The 15,114-nt window shown below is 34.7% G+C and overlaps 1 protein-coding gene across 3 annotated transcripts in view; it reads right to left on the bottom strand.

The window, feature by feature from the left end:
* The window catches only part of PCDH7 (protocadherin 7), a gene marked incomplete at both ends in the record, with an annotated part of 265,318 nt that overhangs the window by 205,335 nt on the left and 44,869 nt on the right, over positions 1–15,114 (bottom strand). Inside the window, one exon of one of the 3 annotated variants that reach the window (XM_084267008.1) lies at positions 6,017–6,076. The exons of 1 other annotated variant lie outside the window; for it this stretch is intronic. In XM_084267008.1, the coding sequence (XP_084123134.1) occupies positions 6,017–6,076 (60 nt within the window). The remainder of the gene's footprint in view (positions 1–6,016; positions 6,077–15,114) is intronic. One more of the 3 variants, XM_084267009.1, reaches the window with a different exon arrangement.

The raw sequence follows: 15,114 nt of genomic DNA, 5'->3' as shown, positions 1-15,114 counted from the left end.
TTGCAGAAGGCTGCATGGAAGTGCTCCACACCAAAATACAAAATTAAATTGTGTTATATTTAAAATCTAGTGCTAGATTTAGGAAATAAATTAATTGCTTAATGGGAGATTAAAATTTAAAATACAGTTCATTAGTATTGCAACTATGTTTTCTTTTTTTTTTTTTTTTTTTAATTTCAATATTAATGCCAGGAATTGACACCATCAAAGTTAGAAAAGTAAAGGAAAACCAGAGACTGGTCCACAAGAGTTTCTTAGGTTTAGCTTCCTGCATACACTTACAAGTTTTTGGGGAGTGCTCTGATGTCTGTATGTAATACAGGCACAAGCTTTGCTCAAGAGCTATGGTCATATTCATCCCAGAAAGACGATAAACTGAGCAGGTAACCAACAATTATTAATGTCTGATCACTGCAAGTTGCTCAGACCAACTTCCCCCATTTTAAGCATCTGAAAAACAAGCTGAACAAGGCAGGATGTCACAATATGACATGAATTTTACAGACACATGTAACTGTACTATTTGCATTCTCTTTTCACTATCCTCTCTACACTACAGACTCTTCATCATGCATAAGAAGCACCTGACTAATTGCACCAGGAAATCTACCCTTTTGTTCCACTATGCTGCCTGTAGCTGCTTCTTTCAGACTCCCTGGAGCTTTAATTCACAACTTTTTAATGCCCTCCATGGGGAGTGTTTCAAGATGAGGGATGGAAGCAGGATGAAGGAGAAGAAGAAAAACAGAGTCTCACACAGCTTGTTAGTTTCCTTTTTCTAATTGTAGGCTCCTCAGGACAAAGTTTATGTATAGCTGTGTCAATGCCTGCACTGAGTATATAATCAAGGGTTCCACAATACTATTGAATTACTTACTTCCATACTCTCTTTTTTTCAATTTGTTGAAAATCTACCTATTAAGAATGTCAATACATTCACACTTCACAGTCCTTAAATACTCAAATAAAAAACAAATATGCTGTCTACATTTGAAACTGTGATAAAATAATAAGTTTAATTTAATTCCCTAATATGATATTTTAGGAAAAAATGTAACCAATAAAATATTTTTTTTCATTAAATGCAGCATGGTTAATTCTAAACCATTCTTTGACTAAAGTGCATTGAAATATATGTACAGAACTGTCCCATATACATAATGATGAAAATGAACACCCGTTTCAAACAATTTGGCCAGGAGGCAGTTTATAGATGTTAAGCAAAAAAGGACTTACTCCTAAAAACAGTTGTCCCATCTTCAGTGAAAGAGGACATTGAAGTACTTCTACAATATCCTACTACTCTCTACAGACATTTCTGTGGATTTCATCACCATACTTTAGTAACAAAACAAAATGATCAAACCATTTTCTCTGATTGAGGCAATGAGCAAGTTTTCACAGGTGTAACCCCTAAGAGGTGAGTACCTCTTTGGCAGGTAGATCTACGAATGAAGATTCAACCTCCTGGTTTTTAGCTCTGCAACAGCTAATGCAAGCCTAGCTCTCTGCCCCACTGTAGAAATGGCATTGTGAGGTTAGTAAAGTCAAATACATGAACTGTCTTCTAACATTACATGTATGCTAAGGTAAATCAAGCGAGACAAGACATTTCTACTTAAAAGTGTTCTGTCTTAGCTAGAACTTAAATGCAGAAATGTTTTGAGCTTGAATACATTTAAAGTTCCTCGGAGATAAAGTCTCTGTAGTCTCAGGGAGAGAGACACCAAAAAGGGTTTAATCCTAAACATTAGAAAAGCATCTCAGTCTGACAAGAATAAGCATCCAGAGATGATTACCCTTCACCATAACACCTCTCAACTGTGAAACTGCACAGCTAGCTTAGACAAAGCACCAAGCTTTACAATAATCATAACCCACCTGTTCAAATAATGCATGTGTAACTGGTTACATGCCAGCTTCCCTCTTAGAGGTGGAAGCTGAGACTGGGGTGAGTCAGGACAGAGTTATCTTTATTCCCTATATACTTCTACCACTCTCAAAATACAGGGGTGGATAACAGAAGTTCATCACCATTCTTCTAGAACTAAAAAGGAAAAGCAGATGGATATTTATGATGTAGAACTGTGCCCACACAGTCTTCTGAGTCTACTTAGTCTATATACCACTCTTTTGCTCACATTTGACAAAATAAAATTACCCTGAACAGTATTCAAAAAGTGATACTTTTTTTCCAGAAACAACAATTGTCTGTGTACAGTTTCCCAGTTTAAAGAAAGGTTCTTTTGTGTCAAAAGCCAATTTAAAGTCTTGATATTTTCCTAAGAACTCTGCAACATAAACAGATAATTATGCCTAATAATATAGGATACAGATTATAATTAGGTTTACTGAAATCTTTCAGAATGTTTTTCTTTGTTGTATTTCTCAAATACAATATGTAAATATAATATTAATATGCATAAATAATAAATATTTTTTTAAATGTCTTGACTGGCACTTGCTATTCAAAATTGGGCTAAACTAGAAGCTTTTTAACTGTGAAAAGGACTCTGATTTGGAAGAAAAATAATTTCAGACTAGATTTGAAAACATGAAATGCCTTCCTTTAATTCCACTGCTAAAGACTACTGAGGGCTCTGTTAACAGTAAAAATGAATAGTGGGTTAAAGTATGGATTATCACACCAGACTTTTTAAATGGTGAGTGGGTAAATCCTGTCCTTACAGGCCTAAATGAAGCTTGCAGGAAGAACAGGGACAGAAGTTTCTAGTAAGCATGAAAAATCTCAAGCGAAGATTTTAAACTGTTAAATGAACCTCTGCAAAAATAATTTAATACAATAAATTATATTGTTCATCTTTAGACTAAATTGTAGTCTACGTGGTGGACGTTTGCTTAATTTAATCCTTTAGTTTAGGTTTGATAAATAGGTAATTAAATTATGCACTACTGAGAAGACCATATCTACTTCTCCATCTACGTTTAAATTTGCAGTTGGCGAGAGTGCTTCTACAAAGTGACAGTACACAGTCCCCAGAAGTACAACCACGAAGAAAAGAGATCTTGTGCCACACAGCTCCATTTCCCAATGGTTCCCACTTTCTTCTATACTATTCCTACTAATAATTTACCTAACTTGTGTTTTAACTAGCTAAACGTGTATCACAACTGACCTGAAAATTTACAACTGATATATCTTGTTCTTTAGTGGTCTTGAATAAAACAGACCTGAAAATAAAGGCATACTAAAAGAGAGCTGTCTTTACTCACACAAGCAGTCTCACTGGGTTTTTTAAGCCTGTTCATATGAATAAGGCTAGTCAGATTTGGCTTTAAAAGCTCTAACTTAAGTTCATAAAAGGCAGGAAAATGAGAGGCATATGGATGTACTTTTTTTTCTCATCCATGTGGGACAATGGCAAACAGAAAGTAGACCGTCACTTGTCACAAATAGGTTTTCAGTCCCTCATTCTGACAGAAAAAAAGACATCACCCAACAATGAAGCAGCCGTAGGAGGCAAAAAGGAAAGAAATAGTTGAAAAAAGCCTTATCACCACTTGTAATTTTGAAACTCCCAGTGTCTTGCAAGTTGATGTCACACAAGAAAAAAATCCTTCATTTGGTCTCCCACTGTTTTGCTGACCTTTTCCCACTGGTGTTGTAGCAGGAGGCAATATAAAAGTGCTTTTATTCCATACAAATCACTTGGCTGTTAAACTCTGTAAAATCTGAAAATTACAGTAGTTGCACAATATTTTTCAAGGATCTTCTCTTGGTAATTGCTTCTGACCAGCAAATTAAATATAGAAGAATGAAATTGCAATGAACACAGAAGACACAATTTTGATTTCATTCCCGGTTGCTGAATACTTTTATTGAAATACAGAGTTGCTGTATCTGAGATAAGAATCTGACCAGAGGTGCTTAACATTTCTCTTTACACTTTCCAGGTTAAAATTATTTTTTTCTTTTTTTTTTTTTTTTAATCTTACTAAGATAATGTCTAAATTCAGAAAAAGGATGAAAATTTCCCGAATATATTTGCATACTTAATGCGCCTATTTCTGAAAAATGTTACATGTTAAATATTTTGTCTTTTTTTTTTCCTCATCTTTAGGAAAGCTTTGCAACTGTTCTGGACCCATAAAATGTCGTCAATGGATTGCAGTTATTTCATATGCCATTTCTAACATCTACAGAATTAAAGGAAAGGGTGAGAAAATGCAAAAGAAACCATCTGTATGACAATTTTTCTAATAGAGCTGCTGGTACTAATTTTTAGAGGTCCTTTGTCAGTCCTAAACAACGTGCACCAACCAAGAACAGTGCTTTTCTTGATCTCTTTTGCATCTTTTTCCTTTTCATTCCTGTATATCTTAACTTCAATTTCCTTTCTCTCTGTATTTTATTAATTTCCATAGGTTTCTTTTATGCAGAATTACTAAAGGTCTCAATGTGTTCGCCTTTTGATGAGTTCCAGCCCAACCATCAAGGTTAAATCTAAATCAACTAAAAATGAAAGAACTGATGTTTTTTATTTTAATTTTTGCTCATTGATTTTGTTCACAGAAAACAAAATCAATGTAGTGGCAGTATACAGACTTTCGAGTTTGATAATATATCTCAGTACAATAAAGAGGTCAAAGCCCCTACTGTATCATAAATTCCTCTACTTGGAACTAATTACCACAAGTGGAAAAAAGTGGCAGACAACCAGTTTTGGAGGAGTAAACACAACGGGTGAGATAATTCAGACAAAAATGCATAACAATCAGGAGAGAAAAGTGTTCGGCATTGGTGTTCATACAGTTGAAAAAACGTATTATGAAGGAAGGCAAGTGATAACAAGCACTTCAGTTACAAATATAACATAGTTTCCTCACACAGTTATACCATCTTTACATCAGAAACTTGAATGGGCTGAAGTTACACTTTATTCATAAGAGCTTGCTGAAAAAATTTTAATACTTAAAATATCATCTTACATTGCTCCTTATGATGAAAATGAAGAATATGAATAAATAATTTAGGACAAAATATTCAGTCTTCCCTTTCTCTAAATCATAAACTTATAGAAAATGTAATATCCAAACATAATGTAATATCCAAATATACATATATAAAATAAATATAAAATTTATATGTGTATATATAAAATCATATTTGGCACTACAATCTTTCTCTTTATATGATGTTTACAGCTTAATAGTGACTGTAGTCAGAGGTTTTCCCTACATGTGTTTCTGATATAATTGTACAATTCTTGGCACGAGGATTCTAGTCTAGGGTGCTCTAGCCAAGTGACTGTTGATTTCTCTATTTGCTGGCAGAGTCATTTAGTGTGTTTTGGTTTCTTCTCTGTATCTACCTCAATTTCCTGTTTTTTCAGCAAAACCTGGAGGACCCAAGACTGCTTCCCTTAATTTGTCTCTCCCACTCTCTCATGTCCCAGGTTGTACAAAGATTATCAAATACTAAGACTATATCTGGATTTCCAGAAATTAAGTCCTGAGGTATAATATGTTTTCTTTGTTTATCTAGCAGAGTTTTAATTTTTTTCACAAATACTTCCTTGATTCAAATACTAATAAGTCAATCTTGGTCACACTCATCTCCCAGTTACTAATTGAAGCAATCATCTAATCAAATTCTTGTCCTTTCAAAGATGGAACAAAGCAGAAAATGGTGAGTTTTTTCATCCTATTCATATTCCTAAATTATGATCATTTCTGCTTACCAAACCTTCCTCACATGCCATTTCTTTTTCTGGTTTGTATTCTTGACTCTATTCAGTATATCTCTAAATGCATCCAAACTGTAATCTGAATCTCTTGTTTTCGTGGTCTTTTCAAAATGATTTATCATGTTTTTATTTTTTATTTTATTTTTTTACATAGCTTTCCTTTCAAGGTCCACTTAGTTCTGCAGTAACCCTGTCCCCTGGGAATCAATTTCTTAAGATGAGAGTATAGAGAGTTCATGTATTTTGTGATCCAACGTCCCTTAGAGTTGGAATTTCGTTTCATAAATAATTCACTTACGGGCACATACATTCATTTTACATGATTCCTCAATGTGACCACGGTGCTGCGTAGTCTGCACTGTATCCACCTACAAAAAATACAAAAATATACGTCTGCTTACCGGGATGTGAGTAGGGTTTGGCTAAACTAATCCTGCATCATGGATCTTATAAGTGAGAAAAAAATTTCCTCTTCTCTCCCTTAAGTCCAAACATACTCCATAAAATAACAACTTGGCAGTGAAAACAGCTTGAACAGTATTACATACTGTTTAAGAAAAAGAAGGAATTAAGTGCATTATGTTCAGGACCAGGGTAGAGAAATTGTAGTGGTTTGTATGTTCTTCCTTTTCTTACTTAGAGTTACTGCAAACAGAGTAAAAAAAAAAAAATAATAGAAATGTTTCAGTTATCAGTGACAAGCATATTTTTTTCCCAATAAGTGATAAATTGTGCCAAAAGTTGCTAATGATATCAGACAGTTGAAAGAAGCAAAACCCAGGAATTTTATAAAAAATCAAACAGGAAACTCTTCTCCCTCACCCTTCAAACAAACAAACAAATAAATAAACAAACAATGTGTTCATGTGTGAGGTGAGCAAGCTTTGGAGGGCAATATAAAATACTAATTCTGTGAACACCAGATTTATTCAAAATGCCAAGTATCAACTATTATGCTACAAAGTGGACATAAAGAAAATGGAGTAATAGAGGAGAACGTCCTTTCTTTAAGTCATTTTGATCAACATATTTGTGAAGGAAATGAGACACTAGAGAGATATGCGTGTCCACTGATAACCAGAAAAGGTTTCTGTCCAATATATTCTTCAAAAATCTTTCTTAAAATATCACTAAGAAACACGTCATGTACACAAAAAATTTTAACCCATTCTCTGTTAGTTACATAACATGCTTGGTTGTTATTCAAAAGTCAGTCTTTTCAGCTGTCCCAGTATTTTTGTATTATTAATCATTTATATTTACTTTACATCACTTACAACTAAGTCCTTATTTTCCAACATTTTAATGAATCACTTCTAATCTATCACACATACACAAAGTTAAAACCAAATTACACAAGTGTAGGATAGCAATGTCACGTATCTTTACAAAGCAGCTTTTGCTCTATGAACATAATCCATAAAAGACTCCCAAATGTCCTCAAATAAGTAACGTCTGTTCCTCAATCTAAATATGATCTTCTTACAGGAAGCCATCTGGGACAAGCAAGCAAAACATTCTGCTTTGGTCGAGGAAGAAATATATTTATGCCTCAGTAAAAAATTCTTCATTATCATCAATCCAATTATATGCAAATCTCTTTGTTCAGTTTCCCCTACCTTACCTTGACTAAATGGCAAAAATTCTAAACTGGCCAAAAAGTTTTATAGAAATATACTTCTATAGAAATATCTATCTATCTATATCTATGTATCTCAATTAATTGATCAATCAATCTCTCTACCTAACATTTAAGTACATTGAGTAGCTCAAAGTTACTAGCTTTAATAATTATTTATATAAAAAATAAATTTTGCTAACTTCAAGGAGAATGCATTACTGAAATAGCAGACTTGTCCATTATACAATCCACAGGGATCAGCTAACATTATATTAAATATTTTTCTCCAAGATACATACAAACATGAGCACCATGTGCAATCATAAGGTATTTCTGAGGTCAAAAAGATTAATAAATTTAACAAATTTTTAATATAATTAGAGATCTCTTATGACACCTACTTTTGGTATTTTTCAATGAACAAATTAAATCAAAAGCAGTGCAAGGAAGAAGATAATCACCTAATACTAGACAAAGTGTTGAATCTCTATATCAAAACCACAATACATTGTGTCCTCTCAAATTCAAATAATCACGGCCATCTCAGTGTGTGTCTATATTACCTTCTGATGCAGTATGAAAAAGGAAGGATGACAATGCAATTTGTTGTGCCTCTCTACATTACATCTTAACAAGCAACAAGGTTTGTACCACTTGCCAATCTTAGCCATACACTACACAGGCTCAGTGAGCAAACGGGAAGAGGACCTTGTGCCTGCACTGTAAGTGCTACACACCACGGGACACCCTAAAGACAATGCTGGAATACAGTGTCTCAAAAGGATTAGTGGTGCACTAAAATATGTACAGCAGGACTCCAAATATAGACTGAAGGCAAATTCACACCCAGAAAACCTATTCCTGTATCATCAATGTAGATGCATCCATAGATAGCGATTGATGGAAAAAAAATAGAAAATTATCTTTTTTCCTTTCTTAAATGTGCTGCTGTTTTCATCACTTTTCTATGGCAGTTGAAGAATCTTGCTCATTTCCAGGAAACTGATAGTGCTGTCTTGTTCATCCGCCGACTTCCTGACATGGAAATGCACATTCACAATGGAGTTAAATAAAGAAACCAGGCACTACCTCAGTTTTCATGAGAAAGATGCTTGCAGTTTTCTGCTAATCCAGACCATAATACTGAAATACAGGCCTTGAAGTTTCTGATTACATGATGGAACCAGTTTCTGCACATTATAGGTATAACTTCTCATATTTTCTTGATAGGTTAAAATTTTCTTGCATGAATATTTCATTAGGAAATCTGTCCCACAATTTCACTGCTGCAGTATATAAAAATTATTGTAGTAACACCCCAAATGCTTTCATGGGTATTTATATCTGTTTCTTCTTTTTTCCTTAGCTTATGTACTCATTGCCATTGAGACTTAAACTTGCTGTATTAATGATATAAAATTGCTATTATGTGCAATTATTTTTATTACATAACTGGTTTTGTTACACTTTAAAGGAGTTGATCACAGCCACAACATATTGCTAGAAATGCAGAATAATCAACTTCTGAAAACATATTTTATCGTTGATTTTTTTCTGCTGCTCATCTCACTTTATTCTTAGCACTACGTCTGCGTGTATAAATACATTATGACTGCAGTATATATTATATATTGATCTGATTGATGTGTGAGTATTGCTAAAAATTGAAGACATTACAAGTTTCTGCACCATTCAACATGTCTTAAATGGAACTGAAAGGCACAACATGTTCATTTTTGCCCACAACAGCAAATGCCACATAAAAATATATTTCCATAGATCTCCTGTTACATTTCACAAGACGCTTTTAGCCTATTTTTAAACTTCTTTTACACACATAATTTCATTTTCAGTTTTTGACAGAAATCAAAAGAGAATATGGGAAACTACAGGAAGTGTATTGAATAGATTTCCTCAGAATATATATGTTGAATAAGGAATACTAATTCTGATATTCTTAAACTAGCAAAAGTAAATAAAATCTTCAGTATCTTCATGTTGTATCATTTGTACAACATTTGTAAATCATTAAAAGCCACAGGCAAATTGAAACTGTTTAACAGTTTGAGTAAGAAATGAATGAGAACTGCTACATACAACCAGAAAGTGTTACATAGATTTTAGTCACAGAATTTCTGTAAATAGATATAGTCTAATTTACTAGTTTAAAAGTTTAAAAGAAAAACTTAAATAAGTCAACTTTAAAGGATAACACACCTGGATTTAGTACACAGTTTTTAACATGACTGTATTCTCAGTTAAACTTGCTTAAATTCACTTTTCAATATTCTTTGCTACTTTACATCATCTGGCTCTAGTTTTGGAGCTTCGTTGAGGCTCCTGCTGACTTCCGTATGTAAGGTGAAAGGTAAACCAAGCCCATCAAAACTAAGCTTTCTACTTCACACCAAACACAGAAAAATAGATAAATTCTATTTTTTAACCCATTATTACAATTGATAAAAGGCAGGTATATCACTCATTTATTGATTGCCTCTTCACACTATGCCTATGAATGAATTGTGAACATTCAGGTATCTGGAAAATCCCCACCATCTGCTACACTTGGGTATTAGAATTTTCCTTGGTTCATAGTCACATTTCATAGTAATATGGTGATGTACTGACTAGTCTTCATGTTATTCAAAATGCCAACTATAAACTATTATGCTACAAAGTGGACATAAAAACTGGCTCACAAAGACAGTGGTTAGAGATAGAAAGACTATGTCCATGCCACTGCCCTGCAAATCAATTCATTCATCCCCATAAACTAAAGAATTTATACATTAGAATGCAACCAATAAAAAAACACCAACCCACATATACACATAGATCAGATCTTTAGAAAAAAAAAAATGCTGTAAATTCAACAGAACCATAGACCTTCTACTAGCAGTAGGTAGGAATGAAAACCAAAATATAAAATATCCTGTTTAACTCTCTTGTCCACTCTCACATAATAAAAAGTTGCATATTTAATGCTATTTATTACAAGCATAGAAGAGTCTTCATTAAAATCCAGTCTAATTATATTTTGTTCTATATTCAATATTTATGAATAAACTAATTTCAGGTAGATAGTGTTCAGAAATATAATTTGCTAATGGATTTTGAAGGCAGAGTGGAATAACATAGGATTAATCTACCTAAAAAGTCTTAGTAATGCACACTTCCATATGGCTTGCATATTACTTCCATCATATATTTATTAAAATTCTGTCACTGTGTCCTACTGCACTACTGCATCAACACACTCTCGTGAGAAATATTGTAAGTGTAAGAATGTTACCTATTGGTTTATAATAATCTTAAACCAGTAACATTCTGGATTTTCTTGAAAATTGAGTAATACTGCCATGTCCTGGAAAAAAAAAAAAAAAAAAAGCCTCTGACACTATGAACTTCATACTGAGCAGTTTGTGCTGCTCTTTAAACAGCTTACAGAACATAGCTTGATCTTGGTGTAGATAATGCTAGTAATAGTTTAATGTATCATTAAAAAAACAAGGCAAGAAAAGCCTGGCACATGTTTTTTCTGTTGTTGCTGCATTTCTTTTTTCCTTTTCTTACTTGTACAGGAACATGCTGGAAGGAAAATATCTGATAATTCCTTTTCTAAACTGATGAAATTCCATTTCAAAACTAGTAAGTTGTTTTTATATCACCTTATATCTCCAGAGGGTTGAAATCTTTTCTTCAATTTCCAGACTAAACATATAGTGGTATATTGATTGCTATTATATCAACATTGTTCTTTATTAATTTTCGCTGGTATTTATTCCAAATATTTATGAAGAGCAACCAAATCTCCTCTCACCACATACTTACTTACTTAAAGCTCTGGAGTACACGTAGCAGTGGCTTAAAACCAGATGGCAGGAATAGTTACCACCCTCGTACATCTGCTCCACCCTTCTGATGGGCATTAAAGCCTTCAGGGCAGGGTTATACGATATGCTTATGAATGAGCTCATGTACTATTGCAGTCTTCAGCTGGGTGTATTAAAGTAAAAGAATTCCAGGTTTGGTTTACCCTAATACACCAGGCAGTGGTTTACAAAGTAATTCAAAGGAGGTTCAAGTATTCATGCCTTGAGGATACTAACAGCTTCTGCCATCCAATTTCAGCCTGCCACAGCACGTCTCTCTGAGCCTTAAGTCTGAATAAGCAAAGCCCTTTAAGTCACTTCTCGCACAGTTAATTCTATATTCCATGGTTATTAAACAGTTATTTCTGAATCTCTAAATGTAAGCTTAATTCTTCCTGAAAATTGTTGACCAGAATAACACAATGATTTTTCAGATGAAGTTTCATGAATGACTACTGGAATGACATGAATATGTCTGTTACTCTCACAGCAGCACACAACTTGATGCAGCCTTATGTTGCAGAAATTAATTTGCCTGTGTCACACTGGTGCTAATAACAACTCTGCCGTCTCTTTTTTTCCTACTGCTTCCACCTGATGATTTCCTGAATCTGAATTTATAAATGAACTGACAGTCTTGTTCTTGCTATTGTATTTTGACTTGGTCAGTTTTATTTTCATTACTATAGTCCAAAACATTTTTTAATTCCTTCATCTAGTGCAGTTTATGAATAAACTTCATCTAGTGCAGTTTAATCCTCAACCAAAGTCATGATGTTTATCATATTTGCTTCATAATCAAGTTTGACTACTGTATTTGCACTCTGTATATGAAGGTTAAAATATAAAGCAAAACCAATAAGACTGATGCTTGACTTGAGAGAGTAATGCTTTGCCTTTTTTGCAAACACACCTATTTTCATCTCATTATAGTGAATTTCTTGCATATTTTGTAATTCCTTTAGTAGTACTCATCTTCCTCAGGTGTACAAACAATTTCCCAGGTGGCACAGTATCAACTACTTGCTGAAGTCCAAAGAGAGAGATTACTAAATTTTCTTTATCTAGGAAATTGGTTATCTTTTCAAAGGAATGTATCAGATTGTTTTTCACAAATGCCTTTCAGTAAAGCCATTTTCAATTTCTATTTTATCCTTTCTTCCTCTATGTCAGCAACTTGCTTTTTTGATATAAATTCTGCTCTACTGTTTGATAAAGAAATGAGGTCACATTTTTCGACCTTTATCCCTTCTTTTCCATCTTCCCCACCACTACTTAGACATAAATACAGTATTTGCTATTCTTAAAAAAAAAAACAAACCACCATTTTTGCCCTAATATTTATTTACAAGATGACTTGGGATGCTTTGTTCTATATCAGTCGGCATTCTGTGATGACACTTATCTGTTCCTCCTTGACATAGATACATCAGGCTTCTAGTTTTTCTTTTATCTCAGATACTGCCAGCTGTTGCCTCCCATGTACATTATCACCTTTGTTTGAAACTAAGGCAAAGTTTTAATTTCATTTCTGCATCAGATCTATGTTACCTTTCACCTCTAAATGTAACAATTATCCTGCTTCTCTTTTGCTCTCACTTTGTTAATATAGCTTAATAAAGTTTTATTTTAATCATCCCTTTAATAATCTTGGTTTACATTTGTCATCCTTTTAACCATATACTGACTGTATCCCTATAATGTACCTTTCTTTGATTGCCTGAAATCCCTTCTCCTCCCTTTGCTCATTATTCATAATTTTCCTGATCATGTAATTTATTAAAAATCAAAATTCCTCTCATGCCTGTACACAAAATTCATAGCTCTACATTTGAGCTTCTGAGGAGGTATTTGAGATATTGCACCTCATACACATGTCTATGAAAGTATTTCCATGCCACCTTCCCAACTTCATCCTGCCTGTCAGCAACACTATAATCATTGTCTATTCCTACCACCAAAGGCCAATGCTGAAGAGAATAAACCATACAGATTGAACAAGGAATGTACTTTTCCAAGTCACAGAATTAATCTGCCTAAAGGCAAAATGTCTGTGTTCTCTGCTAGTGAACCTCTGTCGCTTCAGACACAGTATTACACTTGTTCAAAATTTCTCCTGCCATCATACAGTACTCCCCAAGACAGAAAGAAAATAAAGATTGGCAGGACTGCAGTGTCTAGTATATAGAAAAAATGAGGTGAATGACAAACAGACATTTTTAAAATGCAATTTCATTTTTTAAAGGCACTAAAAAGTGCTTTATTTTAAAGGGGACCTTTTAAGTCATTGCATATAATCTGCATGGAATGGTATGTGCCAATTAAATTTTTTGCTTACTAAGGCCTTCATTTGCACATATAAGGCCAAAGAGGACTTCTAGAGAAATGTTTTTGAGAGACAGAAGCATTATTCACAAAATTAAATGCTTTATAGACATATTTAAAACAGACTGCTATGATGTGGCAGAAAGAGCGAGCTGATACATTTATTGCTTACTCTGCAAAGTGAAGCATTACCTTTCATCTCACGGGCACAGCAGGTTTGACAGCAATGCTTTACACCTCAGCCCTTTGGAAACACCAGGAGAATAATCCCTGTTCAATACACACCCTCCTACTACACCTGGTGTATGACAGACATCAGGGACTTCTCTTGCTCCCCACCCCACACCTGCCTTTGCTCCAAGGAGGCAAGCAAGAGATTGACTAGAGAGAAGAATAAATGCAATAATGCTGCGTGGAGCACTGACTCTGTTAGAGCAACAGGAGACCCGTCCTCAGGTGCATAAAATTCCAGGCATCGGGCAGCAGAGGATTATGCCAAAGGCACAGTAAGGCTTTAAAGGTAGGGTCTCACAGAGTGGCCACAACTAAAAGAAGTTGTGCAAACAAAAGGAAAACAGGGGTGGGTGGGGACAGGGAGAAGCTGAGTTTAACTGCTTTATACAGTGTATATATGCAGAAATCATAGAATGGTCTGGGTTGGAAGGGACCCCAAGGATCATAGACTTCCAACCCCCCTGCCACAGGCAGGGCCATAAGCCTCCAGACCTGGATCTATACAAGGTTGACCAGGGCCCCATCCAACCTGGCCTTGAACACTTCCAGGGACAGGACATCCACCACTTCTCTGGACAGCCTGTTCCAGCACCCTCATCTCTGTAAAAAAATTAACCCTAATATCTAATTTAAACCTTCCCTCCTTTAGCTTTAGTCCATTGCCCCTTGTCCTGCCATTATCTGCCCTTTTAAAAAGTTAATTCCCCACCTGTTTGTATGCTCCCTTCAGGTACTGGAAGGCTGCAATGAGGTCCTGCTGCAGCCTTCTCTTCTCCAGGCTGAACAAGCCCAGCTCCCTCAGCCTCTCTTCGTAGGGCAGGTGCTCCAGCCCTTTAATCTTCTTCATGGCCCCCGTCTGAACCCTCTCCAACACTTCTGGGTAAGACAAACCTACCAGGCCAGGCTTCATATTAAATTCCAAAGTAAAATTAAGTATCACTCTCACCCTAGAAAACCCTGATCATGGCAACATCCCACCTTGTAGGGATGGTGTAGTTTAAAAAAAAAAAAAAAAACAAACAAAAAGAAAAAGCAGCAAGATGTCTAGAAAATGTCAGAAAAAGGTAAGCGCTGCTACCTGTCTATCACCAACTGGAAAAGAAATGTACACAGGGAAGGCTGTATTTTTTAGATGGGCATAGGTTGAATTTGCTATTTGAACAGATGACAAAAAGCATAGATGTAAGATACAGATTCATAAAATCATATTATTTAAAGATGGGTGCCATTCAGTAGACAGAAATTGAAATTACATTTCCTGAATCCCTCTTTAGTGTACTTGCAAATTGAAGTCAAAAGTTTTGTAAGATCTGTAAATTCTTGGCTATTCCATACATTCATCTAAATACTCATT

The sequence above is a fragment of the Gallinula chloropus genome (assembly GCF_964237585.1).
Source record: "Gallinula chloropus genome assembly, chromosome: 7".
Taxonomy (NCBI): domain Eukaryota; kingdom Metazoa; phylum Chordata; class Aves; order Gruiformes; family Rallidae; genus Gallinula; species Gallinula chloropus.
Note: the sequence above shows the minus strand (reverse complement) of the source record. Positions and strands in the feature narration are given on the sequence as shown.